Source organism: Leuciscus leuciscus, assembly GCF_965113295.1.
Source record: "Leuciscus leuciscus genome assembly, chromosome: 24".
NCBI classification, from domain to species: Eukaryota; Metazoa; Chordata; class Actinopteri; order Cypriniformes; family Leuciscidae; genus Leuciscus; species Leuciscus leuciscus.
The window spans coordinates 21,022,329-21,037,324 of NC_138723.1; the positions used below are offsets into that span (position 1 = coordinate 21,022,329).

The following is a 14,996-nucleotide window of genomic DNA, read 5'->3' on the forward strand; positions in this document are numbered from 1 at the left end:
TATCCACCAATCGTATTCACTGTTGGTAGCCGATGACATTAGCATTTACCAATTACAAACTAGCATATGGAGTGGGCGGAGTATTTGGAGAATTTGCACGCCCACTCAAAAGCGCCAACATCAAATATTTTATTCATGACTATTCAGTTTTGCCTGTGTCCTTTTAACCGTTTTTGTAACTAAATACGTAACTGATGTATCACATTTAGAAACTTATATCAAATCGATACCCGCATGTAACGTTACTTGTTTTCTAGGGTAACGGTAAAAGTTGAAGCAGGTCAAACTAATAAAGTTTTTTGGTCAAATTATACTAATAACTCATACAACACGTTATATCACTGCTTAAAATAACCAAACACAGATTGTTACATATTGACTGAATAATGAGTGTAAATGTAGAGTGAAGAAATCACTTGAAGTGTCTAAGTCTCCAGAGAGACGCCGAGTCGACCTACATTCTATACTGAGAAGCTCTGGAGGCCTGCAGGTGCAGAGGAACCATCGTACGAGACTCGGGTTTGGTGGGGCTACAGATCTGTTATGGATCTGATGGCTCATTAAATGAGCCATTTTCAAAGTCCCTTATGAACATGTGCAAATTAAACAGTTAGATTCAGGCTATACCCAATGAGACGCAAATCAACTCATTTCAGAGTTAGGAACACTAGAAGCTCACTTACCATGCATAAATACAGCACCGATTCAATACTCAACTTTACACACATTTAGAGTATGCTTCGGTACAAAAGAAAGGTACATGATTTTCCAAATATTGTCAGCCTTGGGATTAAAAATATGGCGATAAAACAATTTATTTTCCATTCTGACCATTTCTACCGTTAGCATTGTGCTATGCTGATATATTATGCTGCTACAAAGTGATAAATAATCATTCACAGACAGCAAAATAACACACCTCAGGTTATATTTACATCATAAATAAAGCAGCTCAGTTAAAATATCACACAGTCATAAATCAACATCATTACTGTAAATGAAACCAATTATTTCCACAAGAATATAGTGTTTTGCTGAGTACCTGTTACAGTTACAGCTGGGGCAGTTTTAAAAGTAACAACAGGATCACGATTAATTTGGTTATGTGTAATGCTGACAACAAATGCAAAACATTATCCTGGCTGGAGACAGAGTTGTTATTTGTGTACAACCTGTGGCCACCATGACAGAATTTCACATTCATTTTAGATGAGAAAATGCACAGCTTTATACCAATATTTTCATTTGTAAGTAAACAAATTCCTATGTAAATAGTGTTTATTGCTGAAATGTCTGCACAACATTATATCCCATCGATTATGTGAATAAACATTTAAGAATGACCATCTTTGAAACGTACCAAAATACACAAATTCTCCTAAAATCATAAATTTTTGCATGGGATTCAACTTTAAATTTCCTAAGTATACAGTATGAGCGACAAAACACTTTATACATCACACTAAGTCATGGGGTGAAACCCTACAGTGAACATGAATTATCTACATGAGAAAAGCTGATATGTGGTTTACGATCACATCAAATTCGCAATCATATTAAAGGACGTATTAGCAGCTATTTGATTCAGTAATTTAAAACAGCACATGTATTAAAGTACATCACACTTCTAACAGATCTTCTAAAACCAGGTTAGAAAATCGTATTTAGTTTCATGCTCTGCCTCGTCCTTTTTGAATCAGCAGCACAAAAGTAGTCCGACAAGAATATGTTTGCAGAAAAGATGTAACGGGGGACTGTGTCAGCATTTAAAAAGCATATGGAATGGTAACAGCCCAAATATGGGGAGAAAAGGAGCAGAGATCTTGGACGAGAGCAGTCATTGCATATAAAAACATGCTTTACCCGTCTTGGTACGACCATGTCTCTGGCTTATTCACACAGGAAACTATGCTATGCTAACCCGCAAACACTTGCGGCTGAAGGGGGGGTGGCAGCCTGTCGTTCTCCACGTTCTCCGCATCGATTGCGGATGCTCGTGATTTGATCTCCAGTGGGTATCGCTCCAGGATCTCCTGCACCTCGCGGGCCACGCTGTCCTGCCATTCCGCCAGTTCGGTCTGCAGGCTCTGCGCCCCCTCCATGACCTGCTGCTGTCTTTTCTCAAGGTTGGATAGGACGCTGAGATTTTGATGGATCTGGCTAAGTGCTGGGTTGAAACGGGAACCACTCTGGAGCCAGGCTGCAGGATCGTCTTGCCTTCGAGGGGAAGCCTGACCGGACATGTAGCGCTCAAAGTCCTCAGGGCTGAGATTCAAGGAGTGGGCATCCAGCTTCTCTATGAAGGCAACGGCACAGCACTGCAGGGAACACGTGATGAAGATGAAATTGAAAAGATACAATGAAAAATTGCAAAGAAAACACATGAATCCAACAGACTAGACTAGACTAGACTAAACAGGAAGGTTTATTCCCAAATGCCATCTGACTAATCAGCCTGCAAATTTCAGCAGTAATTACAGTGGCCCTAAACTGTTTTTGGACCCTTTTGCCACGGTTAAAAATGTATTCATTTCATTGCATTAGATATCAAACTAAGTGGCATATATTTTAAAGAAAAATTTACAGTTTTGAACCAAATTATTCCACGAAAATTAGTTTAATGCCAAATTATGGCCACATTCAAATTATGTGTAGACCCACCAGATTAGTGAAGTAGTATCCATCCTCTCCTGTCATGAGCCTTGAGGGGTTGCAGAAGCGTGTGATGTACTGAATGTTGGACTGCAGCCGTGGCGGGTTGGCCTTCAACACGATATAGATGAGGGTGGGTAGGAAGTCATCTGCAGAAGCTGGTTCGTTCTTGGTGACCCTGATGGCGTTGAATATATGCTTGCTGCAACTGGTGATGAAAGCCAGTTTATCCCTGGGCACACGCTTGGAGTCCATCTCAATAACATCTGTGGTAGACAAAATAAAATCTGTATTCTGATGGAAAACAGCAAATAAAGGACAAAATAATACCAAGCTTTGCAGACTCACCCGTGATGGCTTTGACTACACTATCAGAGACTTCTGGGATCTCCTCGTCCACAGGAACACACAACATCTGAATGGTTACCCAATGTAAGGCCCTGAAAAACCAGCCAACCATTTTTCAAGGAGCTAATCAAGCCTTCAAGGAGAATGCCGTAAAAGCATTATACTGTACTTTCTTGAGGAATATGCATTCTTTAACTTTACAATGATATGAAGCGTTTACCAATGTTGTTATTGTTAACTAAAAACAAAACTATTAAAAAGAGTTTTTGTTCATTTAAATAAAACTGAACTATAAATATAAACATTAGATGTAAAACTTAAACGGAAATTAGAAATGTTGCCTTCGTAACTAGCTGAAATAAAAGTAAGCTGAAGTGCTAAAATTGCTAAAATATTTTACAAAAACTTAAACTAAAAATGAAAAATATTAAAATAAAAGCTTATTTCAAATGATAAAAAATACGATAATAATAATATATAAATACAACTAAAATAACACTGGCTGACCGAATCCTGCGCTGTGTGGCCAGGTCTTTTTTCTCATCATCTGAGGTCTCTGGACAGAAGACGCTCTTGTAGAGACGTGTCATGATGTATTTTTCCACTTGGTCCATCACCCTGTCCACCTTCTCAGAGGAGCCTGAAAAAAGAGGAACACACTGAGGTTTACATCTGTAAAGGAAGCATTCATCTGACTTCTGGCAAAAAAATTCAAACCATTAAAAGTTAAGTCTAAATATGAATGTTTGTTTGTTTATAGTTTAATGCCATCCCAGCTACCCCGGCTATATTCGTAGCGAGAAAGATTAAAAAGGAATGATTTTTTTATTTTTTTTATCTTAGATAAAAATTCTAAAACTAGATCTGGTCTTACTTCATTAAAAATCTTTTCATAATAATAATAATAATAATAATTCATTACATTTATATAGCGCTTTTCTCGGCACTCAAAGCGCTTTACATAGAAGGGGTAATCTCCTCAACCACCACCAATGTGCAGCATCCACTTGGATGATGCGACGGCAGCCATATTGCGCCAGAATGCCCACCACACACCAGCTTACTGGTGGAGGGGAGACAGTGATGAAGCCAATCAGTATATGGGGATGATTAGGAGGCCATGATGGACAGAGGCCACTGGGCAAATTTGGCCAGGATGCCGGGGTTACACCCCTACTCTTTCGAAAGACATCCTGGGATTTTTAATGACCACAGAGAGTCAGGACCTCGGTTTAACGTCTCATCCGAAGGACGGTGCTCTTTGACAGTATAGTGTCCCCGTCACTATACTGGGGCATTAGGACCCACACAGACCACAGGGTGAGCACCCCCTGCTGGCCTCACTAACACCTCTTCCAGCAGCAACCTGGTTTTTCTCAGGAGGTCTCCCATCCAGGTACTGACCAGGCTCAACCATGCTTAGCTTCAGTGGGCAACCGGTCTTGGGCTACAGGGTGACATGGCTGCATTCATAAGAGTCAACTGAAAAAGAACGAATTCTAACAGAGTTCAGACTATCACAGTCCATTAAAATATGCTTCAGTAAGGGCATAAAGGATGATTCTCATGAATCAGAGACTTCTCAGAGAAGTGGAGAAAATGATCCGATCACAGCATTCTACAGAGAACAGCCCCTTCCACTAATATACAACAAAATATCCTTTAGATACCTCACATACTTGTGTTTTCCTAACAAACATGAAATCTGTGATGCTCATCTCAAGTTTGTTACACAAACCTGCTCCCACGTCACCATGCTGGGACAGCAATGAAGTTTCTTTGATGGTTAGCAGACATGGTGGCTGGGTGTACAGGATTTGCCACAGTGTAGTTATTGTTAACTAAAACTAAAATTCTAAAAAAATATTTTTGTTTAATTAAATAAATCTGAAATAAATATTATACAAACATTTTTTTTTTAAAGGACAAAAGCACATACAATTCCTAAAATTTTAAATAAAATTAAAAGGAAACTGAAAATATCAAAATAAAAGCTAATTCAAAATATTAATAAATATTAATAGTATATAAATATACCAAAATAACAATGATTTGCCCCCCCTGAATTTAGGTCAAAATGTCCTCGATGATCTCCAATGGCATTGCGGTTTATCATTTTGCTGAATTTGATCAACTAGCCAATCATATCTTATAGCTGCCATTTACAAACTTTTCAAAAATCTCTGATCAGGTTCAAACACTTTAAATTAATATTGAACAAACAAAAAAATCATAAGTAATTTATAAGTTTGTCATGCTCTAAAAACTAATGTTTCGTGCTGCAAAAAGCTTAAAATGCACCATGAAGGGGATGGCTGACTGCAATTTTAGAATTGTTAATGTCCTAGTCTGCCCATATTTAAATAATAATAACAAAGATGAAAAGGTTCCATTTTGTAAATATTTCCCGCTTTCTAAATAATTCTGCCTCCGCCAGTAAATACAACATTTTTAGATAATATCTTCTCTCAAATACGATTTCAAAAAAACATCCGTTCAGTAAGTGCATTCGGTAGTCGCTCAAATGGATTCAATGAGCAATTCGAGTGATTCAAACCAGTAACTTGAGTCTTTTTAGACAGATTTAGCACTGCTAGGTTTCTCTGAAGAATGAATCCTACCTTTATAATGATTCAAGAGTCGGTCAGACATGCCCTGATAGAAGTCCTGCACACACTCAGACAGTTCTTCAGCACTAAGATCCTGCATATCCGAACAAATACAAAGAAAAATATGCTTATTGAAATGATTAACAGCTAAAAGTTGATATGGGCATGTGACCCTGGTTCTGACCTTTTTATTTCCCATGCTGTCTATGAAAGCGCGGCTCTGCTTTTGGATCTCTCTGCCGGGCTTCTGCAAGGTCTTGAGGAACTCCAAGAAGTCTTGTGACGCACGATCGGTCTCGATGCTGGACTGACGGGTAATGGAAGGACTGGGCGTTTTCCCCTCGTGGCTCTCTGAGGAACAGAAATAAGCGCACAGTGTGTTTACAAACAAACTGTATGAACATAAAGTGGATATTAAAATGGATCGGATGAAAATGGAAGTTCAGCAGAGTCAGTTTTCATTGCAGAATGTCATGTGAAATTAAGTAGTTTCCCATCATTCTACAACAATCAAAGTCCAATGGGTAGCCAAATGTCTTAAAAAAAATCAACAGATTAGTTAAGTAATAAAGGCTGAATTAGACTTTCTGCAAAGAATAAAGAAAAACTCCACTGAATAAACCAATGTAAAATGTCATAATATATATATATATATTCACAAGTCCAAATCAATTTGTAGCCCATAATGGGAGAGAACAACCTTCTCAAAAGTAGGCCACACAACTGAAATATTGATCTGTTACCATGCCAACACCTTTGACATCAGACCAGAGTCAAAGATGGTAATAGAGTAGCTGAATGAACAGAGAGAATTCTGGTACAAGCATGCTTTAACTAAACACTACATAAAAACAGACGCACCAAATGCTGTTGCACCTGTCTTTCTGAACGCCCCATTGACAGTAATGGAGTGTTAGAAGAATTTCAGCCTGAATGCATGCAGTTCATATATATACACAACACTAATGCACTGGTTTGTTTTCTGTGATTTGTGCTGGAGGGCTACAGTGATGTAGCACTAATACCCACCTCTCAGCCTCGATACCAGAGCTGCCACCAGATTGACAAGAAAAGAGGAGGACGCATGACAATGAGACAGTGAACATTAAAAAAAATGGTAGGGTGAAATCATGTCTTTTGACGCACACACACACAAGTAACATAGAGAAATGAACAAATCCACAGTATAGATCAGGGCAGTATGTCACAAAGAACATCTGAGGGGAACATAAAATGTTCAAATAAAATCTGAACTCTGAAATGTTTGTTGTACTTTGTGAAATACTTTTAGTAAAGACACTTTTAAACAGCTACCTCTTCAACACAGAACATCAAAACACACAAAAACGGGGTGGTCCACCTCAGAAAAGACAAACACTGCAATCTCCACCCACGTTTCCTTTTCATTACCCCAGATCTTTCTTCAGGCTCTGTCGGTTACCTTCAGTGGGGGAGCCCATATCCCAGGGTTGGGTAAAAATTCCCCTCAGATCCCTCAGGAGGGTTTCTCCATGGCTCTCCCTCCTGCCCTGCAACTTCTCCTCTTTCTCTCGTTTCTCGCTTTCTTTTTCAGGGGGGACTAAAACACCCAGGGTAGGCAAAGGGAAACGGGCGACACAAAAATGGAGGGGGGGGGGGGGGGGGGGATTACAAATGTGGCACCATAAGAAAATGTGGGAGAGGTGGGGCGGAGATCAGACAGAACGGCAGAACAGCAACGAGATGAAGAAAAGTTGAGAGATGAATGGTGGATCACTTGATGAAATAAAATCATCTCATAAAAAAATTATAGACAAATTATAAAATCATGTGATCACAAATGAACAAATGCATCAAATCATGCAAAGATTTATTACACTAATGTTTAAAAGTTAAGGGTCAGTAAGATTTTATTTTTTAAGAAGGATGTTGATAAAATGTATAATTTTTTTTATAAAGAGACATTTATAATGTTACAAAAGATTTTTATTTCAGCAAATCAGCATATTATAATGATTTCTGAAGGATCATGTAACACTGAAGACTGGAGTAATTATGCTGAAAATTCAGCCTTGCCATCAGAGGAATAAATTACATTTTTAAATATATTCAAATAGAAAACAGTTATTGTAAATTGTAATTATATTTCACTATTACAGTGTTTACTGTATTTTTGATCAAATTACTTCTTTCAAAAACCTTACTGATTAATTGAAAAAAACGTCATTAATAATTCTTACTGACCCCAACATTTTGAACGGTAGTGTATACTTGACGTTTCAATGATAAAGCCTTTTAATTACAATCATTTATGTCTAATAAACTAATATTAAACTAGTACAAGTTCCAAATTGCTGTTTGGATGGTGCATGCAGGCACAGTGTATGGCTTTATCAGAGAGATGTCATCTAATGACATGGTAAAATCAAAATGGAACTATGTATGATGATAAGGGAAGTAATTTGCATATGAAACAGGCATGATTTCCAGAGGGAATCTAGAAGCAAAAGTGAATTTTTTTTATATTGGGCACTAGGGGAAAAGTGGCAAAGAAAGGAAAAATCTACAGCACTGACTCAGCTCCACTGTATTTTAAACCAGTTTTTGCTTGTCCAACCAATGATAATATTCCTAAGGCATATTTTATCAAGGGCAAATATTAATTTTGTCGGTTGCAGACGAACAACACCAAATCGAATCCACAAGCCACACCCACAGCTGGTCATCAGCTGACTCCTCCCACTGCAAAACAACAATAATCACACTCATATCGCTCCAATCCCACCCTCCTCGTACCTTTTTTAGGTGCCGTGCGGGAGGAGGGGCTGAAGAACTTCTTCACGGTGGTGACCTTGCGGGTTTTCTCATTGGTTTTCTTCTCCTCAAACTTGGAGAAGGTGGCGAGAGAGGGCTGAGAGTGGGACTGTGGAGGCTGGGTCTGAGAGGAACTGTGACTGCTGACATAAGCCGCCTCCTCTTCTCGTTGCAGCCTGCGACAGGAAGCACGTCATTACATCAGTCTGTCTGAACATCATTTTTTGCTTTATGGATCTCTCTCATGACGACGTAGAATGATTCTTTTACTTAATACTTAAACTAACAAAACACAAGCACTAGAGTTTAATTCCACCTTCATGAGAGTTTCATAAGCAGCATGCCCAACTCACTTCTCCGCCAGAGCCCAGTCCTCCTGGATCTGTCTCTGCCGGGCTCTCTGGTATTCCTCCCTCCAGCACTTGGAGCACAGGCCCTGCCAGGCAGCATTGCCATAGTAACCGCAGCCTTTCTTACACAGCAGTTCTGATTGGTCCACATGGATCCCCCGTCGCTCCGAGCGCTGACTCATTGTGTCTCTTTTGTCTAGGTAAAGAAACAGGTTGGAATTTGCATATCCTGTCTGCAGTACATGCAGCAAGACAATAGACATGCAACTCATGCAGAACATACCGCAGATGTCAACATTGCTAAAAACGAGACATGAGGAGTCATTTCAACAATCTGAGGAGAGCTGAAAGTGAAACTAATGTGAATATCAGATATTCACACTTAGATTAATATTTTCGCTCTAAAGCGTAAGGATTATTTTATATATATATATATATATATATATATATATATATATATATATATATATAAATTAAAATGCGAATGAGACCTGATGTCAAACAACTGCATCTCAATCGAAATGAAAAAAGTAAGTAGTTCAAGAATGTTTGGTCTCGTCTCTTTATAGTTTTAACGAAATAAAGGCTTGAAAACACAAACACTCTGATCAACACTGGTGACATGACATTAAACTCCCGAGTATTACATCACATACTGACATCGTTCGTCCAATACCGGGGGTTGTAGCTTATTTTCAGCGCTAACTAAACATTTATTAAATGTCTAATGGGGAGTTTAAAATCAACTTAGAAAATATATCGTCTACTGAAAATAACATTGAATGCAATTCACTTCGTAAACACGTCAAGCTAGCAAAACTGCTAATTTACGCCGGTAAAAACAAACGCAATAATTCACGGTCAGCAGGATATGAGATAAATATGTATCATTCCGTCTAAAACTACATTAAACAAAACATTTTCAACAAAAACAGCAAGTTTTTGTGAGCAATGTCAATCTACCGGACAGCGACAGATACCTCGTCAGCGGTCTCTTCTCCGGGTCACAATGACATCATATCCTCGCGACTGTTGGTATGCGTTGTGTGGGCGGGGCTATAGGTGGGATGAGCTCCAAAATGTCAACAGTCCCTAGTAGAAATACAGCGCATACATCAAAGTATTTCATCCAATCTGATAAATTAAGTATTATTATAAACGTTTAAAATGAAAAAAATGGCCTGTTTCTAATAAATTGCAAAATATATGGTTTATTATCAGCACAATAAGAGCCAGAACAATAAAGAAATTCAAACAACAGTATTCACCAAATGTACAACAGAGAACAAATAATATGCATCAGGTAATAAATAAGCAACATAAAGTAAACTGGGCAAGACTGAAAATAAAGCCCAGTTAGGATTATCAGAGGCATTTTTATCTCGCATTAGATATTCTGCTGCCAAAACACAGAGAGCTCATGCAACTTCATGTGGCCTTCACAGCTCTCACAGCAATCCAATGAGAGACAGAGGTTTCAGATGATTAAATTAACAAATACTGCTAAATCATATGCAATTGTTGAGGGTTATTATGGCAATTAAAAGCGCGGTCAAAAGCTATTGGCAGAAGAAAATAATTTCATAAAGAGTCAAAGAATAGCAAAATAGGCAATCTAACCTGCAATAAGGTGGCTAACAGTCTTTAAGAACAATTTTAAATATATACTTCTTTTGCTTCATATTCAGGACATGTCATATTCAATGTAGTACGTACGTAAACTTATTCTTAAAAATACATTTTTTAGAAGGTTTTTATTTTACATAAATCAATAATTGTATGCTTGCCTAGTGGTGTATGGTTATTTAAGAAGGCTTTATGTGAAGCTTTGGGTGGCTGTAAATACCAGATGAGACCTTTGTATTAGTTAAAGTCAATATCTTCATGATAGTGCTTGTCATCACTGGCAACATAATACAGATCAGGTCCTACATATATAAATTAAGTTAAACAAATGGGGGTAAAATAATTTGAAATACTGTAGGGAAAAAAGGTTTCCTTCTTAAGAAATACATCACAAGCAATAACAAACGTCCAATTTCCCAATGTGAGTCCAGCTGATTGATTCTTTGATCAAACTGTTAATACATTCATTACACCTAACACAAAAGCGTACTTTGCAGAAATGTCGTAATAATTAGAACAGAAAACAATTTCACATAAATTCACTTCCTTTGAGGTCGATTCCAGAAAACCCCTTTAAAACAACAACTGGAGGGAACAATTCCGGCTTTATTCTAAAGAAACTAAGTTAAACGATTACTTACAAAAACTAAAGAATCGATAGAGCTGCCCATAAAGAAAATTTTGGGTTGCAAATTGCAGTTTCATGAAGAAACAAAAGAGGAACTGCCATAATAACAGCCATCTTATTCAAAAGCTTGTCATTATTATTTCCATTCATTTCGAGAAAGATTCCATGATCTTGCTGGTTCATTGTAACTGTAGACAGCAGTAGCAAACATCACTTGCTCGGTCCTTGATCTCAGTTCTTGGCAAAACACCTGCTAAAACACTTCCCCTTCACCACCAGGTGATTTTAAACTCATAGATGGGCCTTTTGCAGTAGTAGTGGTTGATGAGGTGTTTGTCACACACGCCGATGCATTGCTGGTCAGCAGAGATGCCACGATCTGCCAGGTCGCTCACTATGCAGTGAAGAAGGTCATAAACATCAGCCACTGCCTCCCAGGGCCCAAAGGACACGTCAACCTCACAATGGTGCTCAAACAGCTTGGCCTCACTCTCTGAACGCTCAAACCGCAGCGAATTGAACAGCGGTCTTTCATAAGGGGTGATAGGCATCTCCTCCTTGTACACGCAGATCTTCAGTTTCGCAAAGCGAGCCTTCCGCTGCATGGCGCGAAGTTTTGCGATCTCCACAATGCGCTCAAGATTTTCTGGAGCAAAATGGAACAATGTTTAGTCAAATGAAAACAACTTTTTTATTCATTTTCTTTATCATTTTTAGGGGTGTAGCAATATATTGCATTATCGCAATACAAAAAAAGCAGCATGCATTGTGGATAGTGACAATATGTTTATGTATAGTTCACCCAAAATAAAAGTTTAAATTTATGGTAAAGACCAGGGCCATGCCAAGCAAGGGGCGGGGCCCAGTGCGAGTTAGAGAAAGCGGGGCTCCCCTCAGTCGGTCTGTTTGCGATCGCCGTTTACCATATGTGCTACAAGTAATAGTTAAAAAAAAATCTATTTTTACTCTGGCTTTGTTCAGAGTATCGTGAGAGCACCGTATCTTGAGATCATTATCGTGTATCGAACCGAATTGTGGCATGAGTGTATTGTTACACCCCTAATTATTTTATTTTACCTTTATAATAGGGCAAGAGATCAAGAAAAGCCTGTCGCACTTTCTCTCCGGTAAGTGGCTGCGTGTCTTCCAGGCTTTCCAAAAGAGGCCCAATAGCATAATACTGAGCTTCTCTGTGCACCGCACGAACACGGTCCCTCTGAGGCAGCTCACCTTCTCGCAAGAAATTCAGAATATCCCTAAAGCCAGAGAAGTGTATATATAAGCACTTCTAATAAGCATGCGATTTTAAACTGGATATCGAGCAGTTATTTAAAGGGATAGTTCACCCAAAAATGAAAATTCTGTGATCATTTACTCTCCCTCAAGTTGTTCCAAACCTGTATGACTTTCTTTCTTCTGCTGAACACAAAAGAAGATATTTTGAAGAAAGTCGGTAACCAAATGTCTGATGGACCCCATTGACTTCCATAGTAGGAAAAAGAAAAAATACTATGGAAGTCAATGGGGACCAGCAACTGTTTAATTACCAACCTTCTTTAAAATATCTTCTTTTGTGTATAGCAGAAGAAAGAAAGTCATACAGGTTTGGAACAACTTGAGGGAGAGTAAATGATCACAGAATTTTCATTTTTGGGTGAACTATCCCTTTAAGTCATCCACTGATGAAATAATAAAAACAAAAGCTAAATTCAGATAATCATAATGTTTGCTTTGTATTTTTGGGTACTAGGCACTAAACATAATCAGATATTCACTAAACTAAACACTAACCCAAAATATGCTCCATCTCGGTCGATGAAATATCGTCCCTCTGCATCCCGGGGAATTTGGTGGCGGCCACTAAACATGGCGGCCAGCATAGTGTCCTCATAACGTCGCAGAGTGGACAGCCGAGTGGTGAAATATGTCCCTCCTACATTCAGGGGGATGACCTCGGGGAACTATGGAGAGAGAGAGAGAGAGAGAGAGAGAGAGAGAGAGAGAGAGAGAGAGAGAGAGAGAAGCAACAAAAATATTATTTTACATTAGTCTGAATGTACACAATATCTCAAAGTTTGGGTAAGACGGTTTTAATGATTTTGAGAGAAGTCTCTAATGGTCATCAAGGCTGCATTAAATACAGTAAAAATAATATTAATGTGAAACAGAATTACAATTTAAAATCACTGTTCTCTATTTTAATACCTTTTAGAATGTAACTTATTCCTGTGATGGCAAAGACATTTCATCAGTCTTAAGTGTCACATTATTATTAATGTCGAAAACAGTTGTGCTGCTTAATATTTTTGTGAAAACTGGGATACCTTTTTTTCAGGATTCTTTGATAAATAGAAAGTTTAAAAGAACAGAATTGATTTCAAATAGAAATGTTGTGTAGCATTATAAATGTATTCACTTGTTTTAATAAATTCAGTATACATTTCTTTCAAAAACAGATAGAGTTATAACATATTTCACTGTAATGAGGGTAATCATTATGTACCAGGACTGAGACTAGTATCTTTAGCATCTTCTGAACTTTTGAAACATTACCTACTATGGAATGCTGTTAAATGTTTAAATTCTCTTAAAACCCGGGTGTTGGACTAAGCATATTACACATCTCGACAGGTCACTCTGTGTTTATCAGCAGTCTGACTCTGCAGTGCAAAACGCGATTAGTTTAATCCAGTTGATATGATTTGATTGACATGTGAAGTGAACCAATCAAAGGCGACGTTCACCCGCCCCACTGGGATAAAGGACCAATCAGATTGCAGTAATCGGGAAGCAAACACAATCAATACATCTGTTGCCTATGGAAACGGTTATGATTAACGCAAAACGCTGGGGAACTACACGGTTCCTCCAGATAATTTTTGGAAAAAGAATCACATTGGGGAAAACGCAGATGATAGTGAACATTTCATAAATCACACTTATAGTACAACAAACTACTCTGTGATGATAATAATAGCACATCCTCTTTAAACCTCGGGGACTTACCTCCTCAGGTGCGTCTAAAGTGCGAAGAGACTTCCCTAGATTAAGATTAGGGACAGGTATGACTGGTTTGCGATACTCCTCTTCCCCGGTGTCCGTGCCCGACATCGCATCTCCCTGATTTTCAGTGTCACTCGCAGCCGAAAACACCACCATCACTCTCGGCTGAGGAGGGACCATCCGCCCCTCCTGCGCGAACCTCCTCACCCGTGATGTTGCCATTTGGAGCGGAGCTGCTGCGCTAAAGGAAAGCGGAGGCGGTTCTCCGTTTGTTTCGCCTGCTCCATTATGCTGCATGCACACACCACAGCAGGTTTGATAATAGTTTAGATTCAGGCCCACACGTAGACTGTTAGCGATTGTTATGATGTCCAGGACGGCAGGGTAGCACTGCACAGTGCACACCCCGCGCGAGAGGCGTGGTCTACAGGCTGATCAGGTGGATATGAGACTCCTCTTGTGCTCGGTAAAGCACGTACGCAAATTGCGTATGTGACAGCGCACGCCTGGAAGCGAATATTTTTTCCCCAGGATGGTAGGGGAAGCCTCATGAATATTCATTAGGGAAGTAATCTCTGATTGGTCTTAACCGCAGTGACGGGTAGGTTTAGGGGCGGGGTTAGGGATGTCATAAGACCCCCAGTGACGGGTAGGTTTAGGGGTGGGGTTAGGGGTAGTTCATCAGACCAATCAGGGATGACTTCCCTAATGAATATTCATGAGTCTTCCCCTACCATCCTGGGAAAAAAAATATCGCTGCCTTGGAATGTTTTCAGCTGTGTACTCTCCGCTACAGGCGTAAACATTGAGATTTACAAACCTGCCTAACTTGTGTACACGTAGTTCATCAGGCTTCACTTTTATGTAGGGCAGAGTTTAAATTAGTTAGGCTATATAAAATACTCACAAACACACACTATATGTTATAAATTTTTATTCATGTTTAAGAATTCTCTGATTCCAAAATAGTGTTACTCTGGACTTTTG

At 38.9% G+C, this 14,996-nt stretch overlaps 2 protein-coding genes across 4 annotated transcripts; both read right to left on the reverse strand.

The window, feature by feature from the left end:
- Window positions 1–911: 911 nt before the first annotated feature.
- rabgef1 (RAB guanine nucleotide exchange factor (GEF) 1) lies at window positions 912–9,798 on the reverse strand. 3 transcript variants are annotated; one of them, XM_082157381.1, is made up of 11 exons: window positions 9,733–9,798; window positions 8,756–8,948; window positions 8,385–8,578; window positions 7,051–7,188; window positions 6,639–6,659; window positions 5,794–5,960; window positions 5,622–5,703; window positions 3,508–3,640; window positions 3,001–3,092; window positions 2,662–2,918; window positions 912–2,318 (listed from the first exon to the last, which is right to left on the reverse strand). In XM_082157381.1, exons 2-11 carry the CDS (start codon window positions 8,932–8,934, stop codon window positions 1,917–1,919), a joined length of 1,665 nt encoding a protein of 554 aa, XP_082013507.1. In that variant the 5' UTR covers window positions 8,935–8,948; window positions 9,733–9,798; the 3' UTR covers window positions 912–1,916. The 3 variants fall into 3 exon arrangements, with proteins under 3 accessions (XP_082013507.1, XP_082013508.1, XP_082013509.1); XM_082157382.1 differs by lacking the exon at window positions 6,639–6,659; XM_082157383.1 differs by lacking the exons at window positions 6,639–6,659; window positions 7,051–7,188.
- A 149-nt stretch (window positions 9,799–9,947) lies between these two features.
- Window positions 9,948–14,617, reverse strand: kctd7 (potassium channel tetramerization domain containing 7). The gene is made up of 4 exons (XM_082158294.1): window positions 14,013–14,617; window positions 12,798–12,967; window positions 12,084–12,262; window positions 9,948–11,652 (listed from the first exon to the last, which is right to left on the reverse strand). The coding sequence occupies exons 1-4, from the start codon at window positions 14,304–14,306 to the stop codon at window positions 11,276–11,278; spliced, it is 1,020 nt and encodes a 339-aa protein (XP_082014420.1). The 5' UTR covers window positions 14,307–14,617; the 3' UTR covers window positions 9,948–11,275.
- Window positions 14,618–14,996: the final 379 nt, after the last annotated feature.